This window comes from Paralichthys olivaceus, chromosome 2 (assembly GCF_024713975.1).
Source record: "Paralichthys olivaceus isolate ysfri-2021 chromosome 2, ASM2471397v2, whole genome shotgun sequence".
Taxonomy (NCBI): domain Eukaryota; kingdom Metazoa; phylum Chordata; class Actinopteri; order Pleuronectiformes; family Paralichthyidae; genus Paralichthys; species Paralichthys olivaceus.
In genome coordinates this window covers 162,713-183,408 of record NC_091094.1, presented here as the reverse complement: position 1 = coordinate 183,408, position 20,696 = coordinate 162,713, and the positions used below count along the sequence as shown (strand labels likewise).

At 42.4% G+C, this 20,696-nt stretch overlaps 1 protein-coding gene across 6 annotated transcripts in view; it reads right to left on the bottom strand.

Moving 5' to 3' along the window:
- Positions 1-20,696, bottom strand: part of grm7 (glutamate metabotropic receptor 7) — a 113,872-nt gene that overhangs the window by 60,827 nt on the left and 32,349 nt on the right. For 5 of the 6 annotated variants that reach the window (XM_069531078.1, XM_069531077.1, XM_069531092.1 and 2 more), the window contains exon 2: positions 6,009-6,225. In XM_069531078.1, the coding sequence (XP_069387179.1) occupies positions 6,009-6,225 (217 nt within the window). Of the gene's footprint in view, positions 1-6,008; positions 6,226-18,412; positions 18,560-20,696 lie in introns of those variants that run through there. The other variant, XM_069531102.1, reaches the window with a different exon arrangement.

Sequence of the window (20,696 nt, the reverse complement as noted above, 5' to 3'; positions counted from 1 at the left end):
AACCAGTATAACTCCAGAATAACTCCAGTATTAAACCAGTATAACTCCAGTATTATCTCCAGTATTAAACCAGTATAACTCCAGAATAACTCCATTATTAAACCAGTATAACTCCAGAATAACTCCAGTATTAAACCAGTATAACTCCAGTATAAACTCCAGTATTAAACCAGTATAACTCCAGTATAACTCAAGTATAAACTCCAGTATTAAACTCCAGTATTAAACCAGTATAAACGCCAGGATTAAACAAATATAACTACAGTATAACTCCAGAATAACTACAGTATTAAACCAGTATAACTACAGTATTAAACCAGTATAACTACAGTATAACTACAGTATAACTCCAGTATAAATACAGTATTAAACCAGTATAACTCCAGTATTAAACCAGTATAACTACAGTATTGAACCAGTATAACTACTGTATAACTACAGTATAACTCCAGTATAAATACAGTATTAAACCAGTATAACTCCAGTATTAAACCAGTATAACTACAGTATTAAACCAGTATAACTACAGTATTAAACCAGTATAACTAATGTATAACTACAGTGTAACTCCAGTATAAATACAGTATTAAACCAGTATAACTCCAGTATAAACTCCAGTATAACTCTAGTATAAACTCCAGTATAAACTCCAGTATTAAACCAGTATAACCAGTATAACTACAGTATAACTCCAGTTTTAAACAAGTATAACTACAGTATTAAACCAGTATAATTCCAGTATAACTCCAGTATTAAACCAGTATAACTACAGTATAACTACAGTATAACTCCAGTAAAACTACAGTATAACTACAGTATTAAACCAGTATAACTACAGTATTAAACCAGTATAACTACAGTATTAAACCAGTATAACTCCAGTATAACTCCAGTATAACTACAGTATAAACTCCAGTATAACTACAGTATTAAACCAGTATAACTCCAGTATAAACTCCAGTATAAACTCCAGTATAACTCCAGTATAAACTCCAGTATAAACTCCAGTATTAAACCAGTATAAACTCCAGTATAACTCCAGTATAAATACAGTATAACTCCAGTATAAACTCCAGTATAACTCCAGTATAAACTCCAGTATAAATACAGTATAACTCCAGTATAAACTCCAGTATAAACTCCAGTATAACTACAGTATTAAACCAGTATAAACTCCAGTATAAACTCCAGTATAACTACAGTATTAAACCAGTATAAACTCCAGTATAAACTCCAGTATAAACTCCAGTATAACTACAGTATAACTCCAGTATAAACACAGTATAACTCCAGTATAAACTCCAGTATAACTCCAGTATTAAACCAGTATAAACTCCAGTATAAACTCCAGTATAACTACAGTATTAAACCAGTATAAACTCCAGTATAAACTCCAGTATAACTACAGTATAACTCCAGTATAAACTCCAATATAAACTCCAGTATAAACTCCAGTATAACTACAGTATTAAACCAGTATAAACTCCAGTATAAACTCCAATATAAACTCCAATATAAACTCCAGTATAACTCCAGTATAAACTCCAGTATAACTCCAGTATTAAACCAGTATAAACTCCAGTATAAACTCCAGTATAACTACAGTATAACTCCAGTATAAACTCCAGTATAAACTCCAGTATAACTACAGTATTAAACCAGTATAAACTCCAGTATAAACTCCAGTATAACTACAGTATAACCTCCAGTATAAACTCCAGTATAACTCCAGTATAAACTCCAGTATAAACTCCAGTATAAACTCCAGTATAACTACAGTATAACTCCAGTATAAACTCCAGTATAACTACAGTATTAAACCAGTATAAACTCCACAATAACTCCAGTATAAACTCCAGTATAAACTCCAGTATAAATACACAACACTACGCTTCTCTTTAAAATGCTTGTTTTCAAATGTGGAATTTGCTTCTGTGGCGAAACAAGAGCGAAGCATCAGAGTGATGGAGAAGTGATGAAACATGAGTCAGCAGACTGTGAAACATGAGTCAGCTGACTGTGAAACATGAGTCAGCTGACTGACGTGAGTGAGAAACAGTCTGGTCAGGCCGCCTCTCTTTTCACTTACAGCCCCCCCGCACTGCTGCGGTGGTGGAGTAACAGTTGTAAACAGCTGATGGATTCCACCTGGAGTCCCAGGTAATCTAATTAGATGCTGCATTAGCTGCTGGTGCTAATCGCTCTCCAGCCTAATGGAGTTATGAATAAACACGCAGAGGGGACGGCTCTTTAGGAGGAAGATGGAGGAGGAGCCAACAGCTGTACGGCCGCCATGGAAACTGGAAGAGGAGGGAACGCTGCATGACGACCGTCAGCGGAGTCTGAGACTCAAACACGTTAACTCCACCTGTTCAATTCATTTCACATGGAGGTCAGTGCTGCTGCGACCTCCGTCGTTCTCGTCTTCATCCAGATGCTCACTTTTCCCTCAGCGAGGCCATTACACAGACTTTAGTGGCGGCTGTGCAGCGACGCTCTCATCTGTATGCAGCTGATACTGTTCTTCATGTTCGTGTGATTCAGGGCTCACAGTGGTTTTAAGACCACGTCGACACAGAGGAGTTTGCTCTGTGACTGGACTCGTCCACGTATCACGATGTGTGAACTCTTCACAGACGTGATGATGACGAGTGTTCTTACATTCGCGGTGGTATAAGGTCCGGGGCAAACAAGGTGTGGACATACTGGACGTATGACGAAGCTAAAGCCTGTTCGCTGATTTTTCCTTCCATTCTTTGTATCGCTCACACGGCTCATGATTAGTCATCAGTGTTTGCCCTGGAACCGATCCATCAAGATGATCATGGGACAAGAAATGGTGAATAGAATAAAAGCAACGTGTTAAACACACTGAGGCTGACGACCTGCAGCCGCTGGTCTGAACCAGTTTTTGCACTTTCATCTGAGTTACGACGTGTTCAAGTTTGAACACGTGAAACACATGACTGAAGCTGTTTTCCTACATGAACTCAACCACAGACATGTTCCTGACATGTTCTGTAAGTGAGAACACAAACGTCTGGGTCCCGAGGCTTTTCTGTGATTTACCTGAGTGTCAGAAATGATCAGGTGAGAGATCCAGCCATGAAAATATTGAAGTGTTAAAGCAAACAGTTTTTTCCTGCTTCACCAGCTCTCTTCACTCAAACGCTCCGCATGGCAAATAGCTGGGAGACATTATTCCCTCCTGCTATGTGCTGCCAATACTGAGTTCACATGGTATTACAGGGCCCAGTTTCCCCGTCAGCATTTTAACCTCTGAAGAGATGGAAACAAATATCTCACAGCATTTTTCTTCACAATCCTGCTGATTCAGAGATTACAATGGCAGCAGCTTCCTGAGGCGGCTTCATAATGTGTCTGTGTCGAGGAAGCAGCAGAATAAAAAACCTCAGAGTTTCTGCATCAACACGAGCAGGTTAAGATTAATCCGACGTCCAAACACCAGCAGAACCTTTGTATTACAAACACTGTGTCAGGAAACGTGTGTGCAGGTCTGGACTCTAAAGATGGACACATTAAGGGGGGGTCCATTCATCTTGTACTTCAGGGCTCTGCACCAGATCACGATTTAAACATGTGAATTACACATGAACCTCGGATCATGTGACAGTTGAATGGACATGAATCATCCAACAACATCTGCTCTATGAAAATATCTGAGAAAGGTGAAGGGGAAAGTCAACTACATCTCCCAGGATGCTTTTCAACAAGAAGCCTCCGATGACACAGCTCGAAACACAAATTTAAATCTGAACTTCCTGTTTGTCTTCACAGTGGGCGGAGCCTGAAACTACAGAGGTGTTGGTTAATTCAAGTTTGTGTGTGTGTGTGTGAGTGTGTGTGTGTGTGTGTGTGTGTGTTGAAGCTTCTTTTCATCTGGTCTCCTCGACGTCTCGTCTCCTCGACCGCTCACGTCAGAAACAAGTGGAATTAGGAGCAATTACCTTCATCTGCACAAAATCCAGGTTCCTGAAAGACGCAGTTGTTTTTTCATTGTTCACACTTAATGAAGAATCAACGTCGTGTTGACAGAGACGCCCGGAGGCTGAAAGTGAAGCTGGGAGATAACTCCTGAAAATACAAAGAGGCTCATCCATCTTTGGTGCTGAGAGAGATTCACACTGTGTTTCAGATCCAAACGTAGTGACTCAATTTGACGGATGGTTTTGGTTCAGAGGGCTCGTCGTAGCTGCAGGGAATCAACCTTTTGAACTGGCTGTTCATTAACAATACAGGGATATTAAAGTTTAGAAGCAGATGTTTGATGGTGGGCAGGTTAACGAGGATCCACAGATAAACTGTAAGAACAGAGATACAGCTGCAAAACACACAACTGAGTCAGAATTATTCATGACATCATAAACCCACTCGTCTAATTTGTTCGTTCAATAAGTGAATATCTACGATCATGTTTATTATGTTCATCTGTCAAAGCCATTAGAATCATCATTTGTCGTTGTGATGTTATTAAAGTTATAAAATACAAATAAATGATCTCAGTGAAGATATGGAACTGACATCCTGCAGCGGATTTAAAACAGTTTTAATGGAATCAAACGACATCTTTTCGTCCGATAGAGACGGGATCACAGACTGTAACTGAATTACATGTGAGGCCAAATCATCATGATCTCCCCCTGGTGGCTGGCTGCAGTATAGGTCATAAACCCTCCTCCTCCATGTTAGCAGATGGGACTTGGACGAAACTAAAAAAATCTAAGTAGACGTTAAATAAACGTTTGTGAAAGATGGTTTCTGTCATTTCAGCTCGTTCTTATCTCACTGTTTTCTTCTGTTGTCCGACTGCTTCACTCCTCAATAAGTTGTCAGTGTCTATTTAACAACTTGTGCTGCAGAACAAACCACACACATCCTCCCAGCACGAACACATTCTGCTCTTTGTCCAACGCACAACACTCATAGTCCAAGGATCGAACCCCTGACCTCCTGGTCAGTGGACAACCCTCTCTTCCTCCTTCCACCCTAGAGCAGAGTGTGAAGACCTCTGACTTTGAACTGAAGCAACTCAATGACCTGATCAGTTTCTGTTTGTAACACACGTCTTAAGTGTCACAGTGATTCAGAGAGTCTTAGTTTTATCTGCACATGAAACTTGTGGAGGATGAATGAGGCCTCAGATGTTTCCTGAACCTCCTGTAAAACACAAGCTGTTGTGTGTCTGACGACACTGAGGAGACCTGCTGTGATCATTATCAACTCGTTGTTGAAAAACCAGTTGTATGAGGCCGTTGGTCCTGGACGTCCTCTGTGATCTCTGAGACGTGTCCTTTAATAATCTTCTGGAAACTGCAGCACAGAAATGTCAGGACTCATCACTGAGTCCATCAGATTGTTTTAAATGTCAGAGATTTAATCTCTGATCATCAACATCACCGGAAACTCATTGGTTCACATATGATCTGTTTCATGTTCTTTGGTTTTCCTTTAAAACAGAATCATGTGGTCGACATGGAAACATCCAGACAAAACAACACAATCACAGCTGAAGCGTGTGGAACGAGCACAATTAACACTGTTGGTTTTAATGTAAATGATGAAGTGGATCAACAATCACCCCCTCACGTCTGCGTCGTCATTTTTCTGTCTCCTATTGTACAAGTGCAGACATTCTCTTGTCAAGTTTGTCTTTCTCAATCCCAACGTCTGTGTGAGAAGTGACGTGGGCATCGATCAGACCAACGGTTATAGACGAGGCCCCAGGTCAAACAGGCCTCATCTTACAGAAATCTGCACACGTGACCTGAGCAAAGTAACTTCAGTACAACTAGATTCATGCACTTTGTGGTTTATGTGGAGGAATATTATTCATGTACATATATTATATATGTACATATAATGATTTATTGATGTTTTCTCGTCTTTTTCAGATAGTAAACAAGTTGCAGTGAGACACACAGAGCAAACTGAACACGTCATCAAAACAGAATCTTACACCAGACACTTAAACCAGCCGCCTCTCTTACCTGCTTCTCTGGAGAGCTGCATGAAGGCGTCCACGCCCTTCTCGCCGTAGCTGCCCTCCGATGCCACGGTGGAGACGTAGTTCCAACCCATGGCCTGGACGATGTCCACCATCGCCTGAGCCTGGAAACTGTCCGGAGGGACCACGCGGGAGAAGAAGTCATAGCGGCGGTCGTCGCTCAACTCGGGGGCTGTGGATGCGTAACTAATCTGAGGGATCTAAGGGAGAGAGAGGAGAAAACAAAATCTGACATGAAAGAAATGTGACATTACAGAAAAACATGGAAAAACTCAGGAAAAAAATCAATCATCTAATCATTTCATCAATGTCCCGGAAACCTGCATCTCTGCTGAAAAAATCAGAATAATGTGATAAATAATAAAAATATGGCAGGAAGAATAAAACCTGAATAAATGTAAGAGAAGAGTGAAGACGGCTGATAAACAGAGTGAGAGAGAACAAATGTGGAGTCGCAGTTCAAACCATTAAAGCAGAAAATGAATTAGTTTTAAACAAGCAGAGACTTTCTCTCTGAGCAGCTGCTAATCTCTGAGTAAACTTCACCAGTGGAGAATAAATGATAGAAGATCTGGGTTTGCTGGGAAATGAGTAAAAGGTGTTCGTGGTAATTAGAGTAAATCTGCAGCAGGTCAGGGGTCATGTGATCTCTGTGCAAACAGGTCGTTACTAATGCACAGTCAAAATTAAATTCCATCCCTGTGGAAAATTCAGAGAAACTCTGACAGTCAGAAATCCAATTAGCCTCTGATCTGTGGAGACACTCTCACGTGTGTGTGTGTGTGTGTGTGTGTGTGTGTGTGCGTGCGTGCGTGCGCGCGCGCGCGTGCGTGCGTGCGTGCGTGCGTGCGTGTGTGTGTGTGTGTGCGTGCAGCTTCAACACTCAAACACACTTTTTCTAGATTATTTCTGGTTGTTAAGTTTCAGAAAACAAAGCAAATAAATAACATCACGATGCTGGATTGGATTTGAACTGATTCTGACTCCACAACGTTTTCACCTTCTTTCATTTTGTCCTTGTTGTTTCTTTGACCTCAAGGTGAATTACATTTAATTTCAAATTCAACCAATCAGAGCTCAGATCAGAAGATGAGCTGCGTGTCACACATGCTGCTGCACAGGAGGAGCTGAGGATTGTGGGATTTTACCATCTGTGATTAGTGGACGACTGGTTCAGCCTCCTGAGACACAGCCGACCATGTTCCATCTGTTTTTATGTTTTCACTCTTAAGAACATTTATTAATCTTCAAATCAAAGTCTATAAAAGTTTAGTTGCTCCATGATATTTACTGTGGCCACCAGATGTTCCAGCTGTGTTCGAGCAGCCGCTCGTCAGTCTGTGACAAAGCCGGTGTCCCACCAGCTCCCATGTTCAGAGGAAACATAGAGGACAACTTGAGTTTAGCCACGTCCTCAGGCTGCAGCTGCTCATCATGTGTCTCCAGATGTTCATATGTTCCAGTGTCTCCTGATGTTCCAGTGTCTCCCGATGTTCCAGTGTCTCCCGATGTTCCAGTGTCTCCCGATGTTCCACTGTCTCCCGATGTTCCAGTGTCTCCCGATGTTCCACTGTCTCCCGATGTTCCAGTGTCTCCTGATGTTCCAGTGTCTCCTGATGTTCTGTGTGTGATTGTTGGACGGGACGTCCCAGCCCTTTATTGAATCTGATAGCTGTTGGTCCTCAGCTGAACTGTGGACTGAATGTGTTTGACCCTGTGAGTCCATCGGAAGCGTCTTTACTTTCTTTTCGTACACAAAGAGACGATGAAACTGCCGCATGTTCAGAATATCCCTCAAGTTGAATAAGAGCAACAGTCAAAGGAGACAAAGAGACACAGGTGAGTGATGTGAGGAATAAATGAAACATAAAGGACGAGTGTTTGAAGCAGCGAACCTGTCTGTCTGTCTGTCTGTCTGTCTGTCTCTCTCTTCCTCTATCACACCTGCTGGTATTTGTCTGCCCCTGGACACAGTAAGGTCAGAACCTCGACAGCTTCAATAAAAAACAACCTGCACGTTAATGTGACAGTGGCTGAACCACTGATCCCACAGAGAGAGAGAGAGAGAGAGAGAGAGAGAGAGAGAGAGAGAGAGAGAGAGAGAGAGGGGGAGAGAGAGAGAGGGGGAGAGACAGAGAGAGAGAGAGACAGCATGAGAGGGAGAGCGAGAGAGTGGACATCACAGCGACACAACCCAGGCAGGAAGGTGACCACGGCTAAAGCTGCATTGATCCAAGACAGATGAGAACAGAAGAGTGACACACACAGAGAGAGAGAGAGAGAGAGAGAGAGAGAGAGAGAGAGAGAGAGAGAGAGAGAGAAATCCAGAATAGGACCTGAAGGATTATTACGTTTCACTGATTGACAGCTTCCATTTAAGAAACAAAGATCGGTAACCATAGTGATGATCTGAACTCAAACGAAAAACACTTCAAATCTGGAGGATCGTCGAAATACTGAACGAGCACTAAGCATCTGGCTAACGCTAATTACACAGATTAAACATGTGTGACTGCAGTGTGTGTGTGTGTGTGTGTGTTTCAGCAGCATCACTGAACCAGATGTGGACAAACTGAATCACAATACTGATGTTGTGCTGTACACACACACACATGTACACACACTGTGACTCACACTGTGACTCACTGTGTGTGCGTTGTTATTATCAATATATTTGTGAAACAGAATGACTGTGATTCATTAAGAAACTCTGACTGACTCGCTCTCTCTATCTCTTCCTCCTCCTCTTCTTCGAATCCCTTGTTCTTTGTATTCCTGTGGTTTCTCCCTGACTCTGAAAATAACAGACATGCTCCTGAAAACCGCGCCTCACACCCGATGTCGCACAGATTGGTTGCATTGGGTCATCAGATCACAGACTGTTGCATGTGAATAGAGTCATGTATGAGCATCAGGTGTGAGCAGCAACCGTCAGGACTCAGGGACGATCAGTGTCCTCAGTGGAAGCTCGACCTGGAACATGCTGGTTGTATTGGTGCAGTGTGAAGTGGCCTCCAGGATCAGAGCCTGTTCTGAGAGGGAGGATCAGTAACAGTTGCTCCATCACATGTCACCGTGATTCATCCTTCAACATTACATTCAGCTGAAAATGGTCGAGCAACATGTGTAACAGCCGGGCCACACTGGCTACGTGAGTGCGTCATGGAGCGTCATGTCTTCATGCATGTCCATGTTATCTGGTTTGAGCACGTTTCAACATGTCACCACATCAAAATCTTCTTCTCTTACTGTTTCAAAGTAAACTGTGACTGAATCCTGTTTTAATAAAGTTCTTGTTATTTATTATATATTTATTTATTATCTAATTATTTATTATATAACTATATTTTGTTTTTGTATAACCTGAAGATGAACAGCTCCTTGCCTGTTAGCATGTTAGCATGTTAGCACACATGCAGTCAGCGCTGATGGAGCTGAACCCTTCATGGACAATGAAACATTGAGACATCAACGACTTCATTATAAGTATATATAAATATAAGTATATATAAATATATACATAGAAAAATATATACGTATTCATGATCTCTTATAAACGTGTGAACAGTGAGGAAACTATTCAATCAATTCATTAATGCTTTAATCAGACTAGACGTCATGGATCATGTTCCACCTTCTCACCGGACGCTGACCGGACGCTCTCTAATACAACCACAGACACAACAGAAACACAAATCGACTATAAAGAGACGCACAACGGGCACGAAGAGACTCACAAAATGACCAGAAAGGAGAAGTAAACCCATAAAAAACTATGTGACTGAAATAAACTAATCAGAGATTAGGGAAATTTTATGAAGGTTTTCATCACATACAACTCAGTGACTCGATCTGTGGGGAATTAAATCATATATAAAATACAGCTGTCACTTTTTATTTGAAAGTTAATTTCAACGTGGGAGAAAAGTTTGTATTTAAAGCATTTGTATGCGTGTGGAAGTGTTTCGTTCCGAGTCGAAGATGGAGAAGTAACAAATAAAGATCTAACAACAAACCTGCACGCTGACGTGTCAGATTTCCACCAAACTGAGTCAGTGGAGGAGGCACCACGGCGAGAGGAGCAACAGCAAACTCGTCTGTGACAGAGGATGTTATGTCATGTTATGCTGGTGTATTTACAAAGCCTTGAACAACTAACACTTGTACTTCAGTTGTGTACTACTAGCAACCTTCACTTTTAAAACAGGCAGATTTAGAGAGCAAGAAATGGGTCAAGGTGATAGTGAGCGCCCTCTTCTGGATAACAAAAGTACTTCAGATGCTCTGAGACTAATAAAACTATAGAATAAAACTATAGAACAGCGTCTTGAGGTGTGACACAGGTAAGGAGGGGGCAGATCAAAGAGACGGAGCAGAGGTGAAGAAAAGATGGAGTGATGGTGAGGATCAAACGGACGAGGTGATTAGTGTCCCATCGCTCTCAGACTTTTAAGTAACGACCTCTCCGCCAGTTAAATGTTCCATGACCTCACTCAATGAAATGGCAGCGTTCCACGTACAATAGACATTTTAATTTGGCCCATTTGAGAAGTTGGGAGGAAGGAGCCGCGATTATTTTACTTATAAATCATCTGAACAGCACCTGAGAAGTTGTGGGTTTGGGTTTCCTCTGAATAATGGAATTATGTGAGAGGGCTATATGCTCTTTGATAAATGTGTTGGAGCAGCAGACACTGTGAGGACCGGGCCAAATGAAGCTGTCTGCTCACGACTGGCGTCCCCTCACCTCGTCTGATAGTTCAATGATTTATTGGAGAAACTCTGGAGGGAGTGGGAGCGATGGAGGGGGACGATGACGAGGATCTGCTGAAGGAGGCGGAGGAGAGGAAGGAGATGATGGATGGAGACCTGAGTGAGAGCAGCGTCACTCTCATGATGGTGGATCTGTGTTCTGATTGGACACAATGCTATCCTGTAATTTTCAACACATGGACAAAACAATGTGGACACATATGTAATGTTGGGACCAGTTTGTCTCATTTTCAGAATGTCTCACATTCCGTTTGTCTTATATTCAGTTTGTCTCATTTTCAGAATGTCTCACATTCCGTTTGTCTTATATTCAGTTTGTCTTATTTTCAGAATGTCTCACATTCCATTTGTCTCACATTCAGTTTGTCTCATTTTCAGAATGTCTCATATTCAGTTTGTCTCATCGATGTCAACAAGCAGCAACGTCCTCTGTCCTTAACTCAACATGTTAAAACGAGCAGAGACACTTTCTGAGCAGTAACTGAAGCTCAGAGTCACATGTGAGGATCCGTCTCCAGGACACGAGGACAATAGATGCTGATGAACTGAAGACATCAACACAACAACAGATTCACTACATTAGAAGAAACAGTTTGTGACTTCCTGTTTAAAGTATTTGTACATGAGGACATGTCTGATAGAGATGAAGGAGCAGACACATGAACTGAGGAGTCACTGATGAAGATGAGGAGACATGTTATAAATCAACAAGTCTGGTTTGATCATGGTCCACCATCAGCATGTGAATATTAAGACGAGCATCTATCAAATATAAAGACAATCAATGACTGGTCCACAGTTCATTTTCTGGAGCCATCTTGTCATCCATCTTTATTTAGTTTTTGTTCAGAACCTCTTTCTTTCTTTTGTCTCTTTTCTGGCTGTTTCTTCACCGGAGCTCCTTCACTACACAAGAGCTCATGGACATCAGGGTTACAACACCAGAGGATTTATTCCAAACTTTTCTTCTCCCAACACTGGAAATTTTGGACATTCTGGTCAAAGGCGCGCTCACCTTTGCTCACGCAGTGAAACGCCAGAGGCGAGGGAAATGGGCCGGTGCTTGTGCGCCTTCGCCAGTGCGGATTACGCACACACCGTTACCTGGAATATTTCTCTCTAACGTGCGCTCACTGCCCAACAAAGTGGAGGAATTACAACTGCTGTTGGGGAAAAACAGGGCCTTCTACTCATCTGCTGTTTGGTGCTTCACGGAGACGTGGCTGTGTGGATTAATACCGGACTCTGCACTGCAGCTGGCAGGATTCCAACTCTACAGAGCGGAGAGAGACACGGAACTTTCCGGCAAAACTAAAGGAGGAGGAATCTGTTTCTACATCAACAGCGGTTGGTGCCATGACACCTCCCAACAGCTCCAGCTACAGTGCATCACCTCCACCTCCCCCACCTCAGCAGGGGCCTGGGCACCTCCACCAATGCCCACCTTAAAGGTCCCCCCTTCCACCCCCCCACCACCTCAGTGACGACTCTTTCCATCCATGAGAGGGACGTCAACCAACTCTTCAGGAGACAGAACCCACGGAAAGCTGCTGGACCGGATTCTGTCTCGCCATCCAGTAGAAGCACTGCGCTGATTAGCTGTCTCCAGTGTTCACAGACATTTTCAACACCTCACTGGAGACATGCCATGTGCCAGCCTGCTTCAAGACCTCAACAATCATTCCTGTCCCCAAGAAGCCAAGGACCACAGGCCTTAACGACTTCAGACCTGTCGCCCTGACCTCTGTGGTTATGAAGTCCTTTGAGCACCTTGTGCTTCACACCTGAAAGACATCACCGACCCCCTCCTGGACCCCTGCAGTTTGCCTACAGAGCCAACAGGTCAGTAGACGATGAGGTCAACTTGGCCCTTCACTACATCCTCCAGCACCTGGACTCCACAGGAACCTACGCCAGGATCCTGTTTGTGGATTTCAGCTCTGCTTTCAACACCGTCATCCCAGCTCTGCTCCAGGAGAAGCTCTCCCTGCTGAGTGTGCCTGACTCCACCTGCAGGTGGATCACTGACTTCCTGTCTGACAGGAAGCAGTGCGTGAAGCTGGGGAAACATGTCTCCGACTCCTGGACCATCAGCTCCCTCATCAAGAAAGCTCAGCAGAGGATGTACTTCCTGCGGCAGTTCAGGAAATTCAACCTGCCAAAAACAATGATGGTGCACTTCTACACGGCCATCGTTGAGTCCATCTTCACATCCTCCATCACCATCTGGTACGCTGCTGCCGCTGCCAAGGACCAGAGCAGACTGCAGCGTGTCATTCGGTCTGCAGAGAAGGTGATTGGCTGCAATCTACCGTCGCTCCAGGACCGGTACACCTCCAGGACTCTGAAGCGTGCAGGAAAGATGGTGGCTGACCCCTCCCACCCCGGTCACAAACTCTTTGAGACCCTCCCTCTGGCAGGAGGCTGCGGTCCATCAGGACCAAAACCTCACGCCACAAGAACAGTTTTTCTCATCCACTACTAGTCTCATCAACAAGGCCCCGCACCCACCCTGACACTCTTTCACACTCCACCTCTGCCTCCATATGTCACACTGACACTGCATTCACTACTCTATGCGTTACATTAACGCTCAACTTTATACTAATACTGGAAATACTCTGCATACTGTGAACACTTGCACATTGTACTTACTCAGCTGTACTGCTCTTCTTATTTTTTTTACTTTTTACCTTTAAAAACACACTGTGTATATATTTTTATATTGTTAAATTTTAATACTTGATTTTCTTATCTTCTTATATTTAGAGATGTCTGACATGTACCAACAACACCAAAACAAATTCCATGTATGTGTAAACTTATTTAGCAATAAAAGCTTTTCTGATTCTTAGTCTCTCACTCCATAAGTGTCTCCCTCACCCTCTCTTCCTCCTCTCTCTCACTCCCTTTGTAAACATGTACTTGACTCTGAGATCTGCCCAGAACCCAATGAGCAATCAACAAGACAGCACAGACACACACACACGTTGTAGCTACATGGTGTGAATACACTGCATTCAATCGACACACACACACACACACACACACACACACACACACACACACACACACACACACACACACACACACACACACACACACACACCCCCTCAGAGGGCTTCCTGAATGTTCCTCAGCTCGGTGCGTGTTTCACAGAGATAGTGGCTGCACACAACAACATTGACAAAGAATCTCGTCTCAGTGATTTTCTCCAGCGATGCCGGCTCGTTCTAACTGGCTCTCGTTAGCATCACGGGCTAAGCTCCCTCCCCTGTCGGCTGTACATGTTAATGCAGAGACAGATTACACTCCCAGACCACAGAGCGGCTCTGGATGTTCATGGAGCTGAGAACTGCTGCTGGTGGAAGTGACAGATAAAAAAAGTCTAAATGAGGAATGAGAGGCTAAAATCTGTTTGACTCTTTCTGCTCATGAACACAACATAACAGAGACTTTGTTCTTTTTAAAAATTCCCTTCAGGGAAAACGAGTTCACGCAGTTTACTGAATTTGCATGGAACAAGAAAGCAAATTGAAGCAACCACAGAGTTCAGGAACTAACATCTGTGAGCTGCTGTTATTCGTCTTCAAAGCAACATTATGCGACTGCAGCTTCAGAATCATTGTGATGCTGCACTGACTTATAACAGAGACGTTGTCCTGAACGTCTGCTCCTGCTCGATGTAGCTCTGGTTCAACAGGTTCATTAAAGTTGGTCAGAGACCTGTCAGTCAACTGAGTTGAGCATATTATTTGGGGGAGGATCCGTCCGAGTGAGCGCTCCTCACGTTCACGCTGCTCTCTGAGGGTAAAATCATTCCTCGACCTCAGTGAAGACGTCTACAATGGATACAACTAACTGTGAACCACATATTTAAAGATGGCTGACACCACTTTCCTGCAATCTCTCAGTTTGATGTCAAGAACCTAAATGACAGAGACCATCTCTGAGAAATACTTATCTGACATGTACTTTGAGCTTTTTGTTTGGGCCACACACCAGGGGGCGCTCTGTATGATTCGTCTCCACTGTTGGGAGCTATCATGTCGCCCATCTTAATTGACAGTCTATGACCTGGATCCCTTACAGCTAATAGCAAAGTCATGGTGCTAGCCCTATTAGCATGTATTGGCTCAGACAGCTAAATCAACTTTTTGCCGTCTTAAGTGAACGTCCCCCCGAATGTCCCACAGAAGCCTGTTAAAAAATCTGAGTTTGGTCAGTTTATTACTGGGACAGAGAAAGTCTAAAATAAATAATTACCACTTGTGGCTGCAGAGGGAGCTGCAGGCAGCTAAATGAATACGAGTGAGTAGTAAAGAAAACTTTTCAAATTAAGTTATAGTCATAACCAAAGTTAAAGATATAACTAGAGGAGACTGATATGAATTCATTCATTCACTCATGTTTGCACTGCTCATTAACCAAAAGGTACTGGACAAACTGACCTCAAGATGGCACTAGAGCAAAGTCAGAGGATCATCAGGGTTAATAAACGTCATCTTGAGGAAACTATGAACGTCTAAACCACAATGAATCACATTTAATCAAGCAGCTGCTGATACGATCGCAGAGAAGCGCTGCGACCGTGCTCGCTCCAAAAGAAATAATAGAAATAAATCAACAATAATAATAATGAGATTAATATAATAAAAGAAAAACAGACTTTTGGATAAACAGAAAAACAAGGAATCGAATAACTCATCAACATCCAGTCAAACATATTTTAATTGAAATCATAAAGAACATGCACGCAAGCATGCACACGATTATGAGCATTATTCTGACCACATGTTGTGGAGCTGTTTCCAGCAGAGCTACAGTGAAGTCAGATGGACGTGTGGTTAAAAGACAACATGGAGCCTCCTGTGGTGTCGGAGAGTTTTAGTCTCTAATGAAAACATGACTGCAGCTTTACAAACACTATGACACGTGTAAATGAAACAGGTGAGAATCACTGAGCTGACACATGAACCACTGTTCATGAGAATCTCACTTTAAACAAGGACCTTCCAGTATTTCTGATACGTTCATTTTGAAGCAGCAGATGTCCTCGTACTGTGTTAACCTGCTGCATGTTCTCTCTACCTTGTGTTGGTTGGGTTGAAGAGACACAATCTATTCATCACTAAATACATATAATCATATTTGTTTGTGTGAAGAGCGACTGAGACAAAAGCGACGCCCCGTTTATTCAGGAATTTAAATATGAATTCCTAATTTGTATAATTAGGAATTTTTCAGTTTGTGTGATGCTTAGAAAACTTCAGGACCAGAGACACTGAGTGATGCCAGAGGGGCCGTCTGGATCCAGAGGGGCCGCCTGGATCCATGGACCAAACAAAAACATCTCTAAGTAGATGGTAAATAAAACTTTGGTCAAAGATGTTTCTGTCATTTCAGCTCGTTCTTCTCTCACTGATGTTTGTTCAAGTGTTTCTGATCAGTTTGGTTTGAATCAGTTATTGATTATATAAAAATAGGCGGAGACGTCATGATTGACAGCTGACACTGACTTGGGACACCACGGCTCCACTTCATGACCACAAATGGCATCATCACAAGATGGCAGTGTTTGTATCTGAGGTGTTTTAGTTTAATTTCTGGAGAGAGACGTGTCTCTGTCTTTATTTACAGTCTGTGGAACTAGACCCGACCTCTGCCAAGAGAAGCTTTTACTCACTCAACAGTTTACACACAAAGATGAAGAAGACGAAGCCAGAGTCGATTCCGTTTCACCTCTGAGTCTCGAGGCTGAAGCAGAAGGACACGATCCAGCGAAATAAGCAAATACAACAGAGAGACGAGAGATCACCACTGAACATCGATCAATGAATCCATCAATTATTGTAATGTTCCAATCACAGGAAGAAAAACTCACTGAACCTGTTGTTCATTGTTGACGAGTACGAGTCAGTGACGATGTATTCAAAAAGAAAACCTCAACAGATTTCATGTTGTTCCACGACAGAAAAACAGAAAGACTGAAAACAACTGATATTTTATTGTTTATCAACTAGTTGTTCTGAGTAGAAATTACATATTTGCATATTTGCGATTATAAAGACCAAGGAAAGATTTCTGTTTTCACATTTGAGAGCGCAGAACTACTTTGGAGGCTAACAGTTACAGCCAACAGCTAATAGTTACAGTTACAGCCAACAGCTAAGAGTTACAGCTAACAGCTAAGAGTTACAGTTACAGCCAACAGCTAAGAGTTACAGCTAACAGCTAAGAGTTACAGTTACAGCCAACAGCTAAGAGTTACAGCTAACAGCTACAGCCTACAGCTAAGAGTTACAGCTAACAGCTAAGAGTTACAGCTAACAGCTAAAAGTTACAGCTAACAGCTACAGCCTACAGCCAACAGCTAACAGCTAATAGTTACAGCCAACAGCTAACAGCTACAGCCTACAGCTAAGAGTTACAGCTAACAGCTAAGAGTTACAGCTAACAGCTAAAAGTTACAGCTAACAGCTAATAGTTACAGTTACAGCCTACAGCTAAGAGTTACAGCTAACAGCTAAGAGTTACAGCTAACAGCTAAAAGTTACAGCTAACAGCCAACAGCTAACAGCTAATAGTTACAGCCAACAGCTAACAGCTAAGAGTTACAGCTAACAGTTACAGCCAACAGCTACAGCCTACAGCCAACAGCTAACAGCTAAGAGTTACAGCTAACAGCTACAGCCAACAGCTAACAGCTAAGAGTTACAGCTAACAGCTACAACCAACAACCAACAACCAACAGTGACAGTTACAGTGACAGCTAACAGCTAAAACCAACAACCAACAGTAACAGTGACAGTTACAGTGACAGTTAACAGTTACAGCCAACAGCGACAGTTACAGTGACAGCTAACAGCTAAAACCAACAACCAACAGTAACAGCGACAGTTACAGTGACAGCTAACAGTTACAACCAACAGTGACAGTTACAGTTAAAGCTAACAGCTACAACCAACAACCAACAGTAACAGCGACAGTTACAGTGACAGCTAACAGTTACAGCCAACAGCGACAGTTACAGTGACAGCTAAAACCAACAACCAACAGTAACAGCGACAGTTACAGTTACAGCTAACAGTTACAACCAACAGTTACAGTTACAGTTAAAGCTAACAGCTACAACCAACAACCAACAGTAACAGCGACAGTTACAGTAACAGCTAACAGTTACAACAACAGTGACAGTTACAGTTACAGTTAAAGCTAACAGCTACAACCAACAACCAACAGTAACACCGACAGTTACAGTTAAAGCTAACAGCTATAACCAACAGTAACAGTAACAGTAACAGTGACAGTGACAGTAACAGTGACAGTGACAGCGACAGCGACAGCGACCAGCTAACAGTGCTCAGCTAACAGTGCTCAGCTAACAGTGACAGCTAACAGTGCTCAGCTAAGAGTGCTCAGCTAACAGTGACAGCTAACAGTGCTCAGCTAACAGTGCTCAGCTAACAGTGAGAGCTAACAGTGCTCAGCTAACAGTGACAGCTAACAGTGCTCAGCTAACAGTGCTCAGCTAACAGTGACAGCTAACAGTGCTCAGCTAACAGTGCTCAGCTAACAGTGCTCAGCTAACAGTGCTCAGCTAACAGTGCTCACCTTTCTTCTCACCCACATTTTGACCTGAAAAAAGCTGCAGTGTCGGCCATTTTATTCTCTTCCTGTGTCAGGCTCCACCCTCTCCAGTTACCACGGAAACAATTGATTCTACCAGCCAATGAGAGCCCTGCAGTTGACCTCCAGCTGTTATCATAGTTTATTCTGGAGCCTTTGAATCCACTTCAAACTATTTCATTTGTTCCAAAGTCAATTTGTTGCTCAAGGGTCAGAGGTCAACATTAAAAAGTCTGCGGTAAAGTGAGTGAACCCTGAAGCTCCAGAAACATTGACCACACCTCTTCATCACGTGATGTCACGCAACATTGTGGTGAGACCAGAAACAGTTGTCGACCAGCAAAACGAACTTTAGATAGATAGACATACTTTATTCATCCCCAAATGAAAGCTTTGATGTTCCTTTCTTCTAGTAGAGATTAACATGTGTCGGCAGTTTGAATGTTGTTTAAAAGTCCTGTCTCAGCACCAGGTAAAACTAAAGGTCATCATGTCGTCTCCCTGAATGAGCAACAACACTGAGGAATAAAAGTTCACTCTTTATGTCTTTTGTGTTTTTGTCCATAACAAAACTCTGTGACAGACGCTGCTCTGCTTCGCCAAAGTTTGAGTCAGACAGATTAAATATTTAATGGCCAATCATCCAGTGAGCAGCACCAGGGGCCCGGAGACGAGTATCTCTGAGAGACAGACGAGGGAGACGCAGATAAGACACAAGCAGGAGACTTGATGTTCAGATGAGGATCAGTTTTACAGAGTTGTATTTTAACCGAAGATCTGAGACCTTCAGCCTCAGTTCACATGGACACTTAAGAGGAAGCAGCTGTTATATAGACAAATTATACAGGAAATGATTATTTGTCCAAACACAACAATGTGTTTTAACTCTCGTTTCTCTGGAGTCTCTTCACTGAACAAAACCAAAAATCAACCACTTGTTCCTGAGCGTTTTTTCCAATTTTGAAGAAATTCCCTCAAAATGTGTTTCAACGTGTTTCATACCAACACGTATGTGCGCTCAAATGGATAACATGGATAACATCATGCTTACGGAGGATGCTTAAAGCTCAGTTCATTCTGAGGGAACTGTCAGTGAACTGCTCCCCTGGAAGAAAACGACGCAGACGCAGCGATGACTCGTTCAAACTCTCAGACTCAGTGAATGTTGTCTTTTATCATAACTCTGCTCACGAGTCTTTTCATGTGGACGCAACCACTAAGAAATAATCCTCATACAGGAAAATCCAGAACCTTCGTTACAAGAGTTAAAGGTTCAGTGTGTAGAATTTAGTGACATCTAGTGGTGAAATGTAATGTTGCAGCTGAACACCCCTCCCCTCCCCCTCTCCTTCCAAACATGAAGAAGAACCTTCGGCAGCTTCAGTCGTCATAAAAACTCAAAAGGTTTTAGTTTGTCCAGTCTGGGCTACTGTAGAAAACATGGCGGCCTCCATAGAGAGGGTCCCCTCAACGTAAATATAAAGTATTTAAATATGAATTATTTAAATATAAGGTATTTAATTATAAAGTATTGAATTATAAAGTATGTAAAAATAAAGTATTTGAATATAAAGTATTTGAATATAAAGTATGTAAAAATAAAGTATTTGAATATAAAGTATTTGAATATAAAGTATTTAATTATAAAGTATTTAAATATAAAGTATGTAAAAATAAAGTATTTAAATATAAAGGGTCTTTTCTGGGGTAAAGAAAACTACAATTCAAACAATTTAGATGAAATGAACTCGTGAAAACATCTTGAGGATTATTCTACATGAAATTTCTGCCAATAGATCCTTTCACCTGAATCTGACACTGGAGCTTTAAACTGACATTGATGAATGTTTATTCATTGCAGCAGCAAATGTCTTTATTAGTCTGTATTCACTATTATTCTACTCAAGACAAAGTTTATCTGATGCCCCGCCCCCACTGACTGCTGCAGAGCACTGGTCGACTGTTTATCACATTTTATCCAAACTGAACATATCAAATGTTCAAAACCAACTCAACACTGAACTTCAGTCGACCATTAACAACACATGACGAATGTGAAGACCAGCGGTTCATGAGACACAGACAGACATCACGACTCAAAGAGTAAAGAGTTGGATGAGGAGGACGGAGCCAAGAACAGAACTGATGCTTGTTCACGTTATTGTGGTTTGATCAGGATCCTGCAGGCCTCGGATCAGGATCCTGCAGGCCTCGGATCAGGATCCTGCAGGCCTCGGATCAGGATCCTGCAGGCCTCGGATCAGGATCC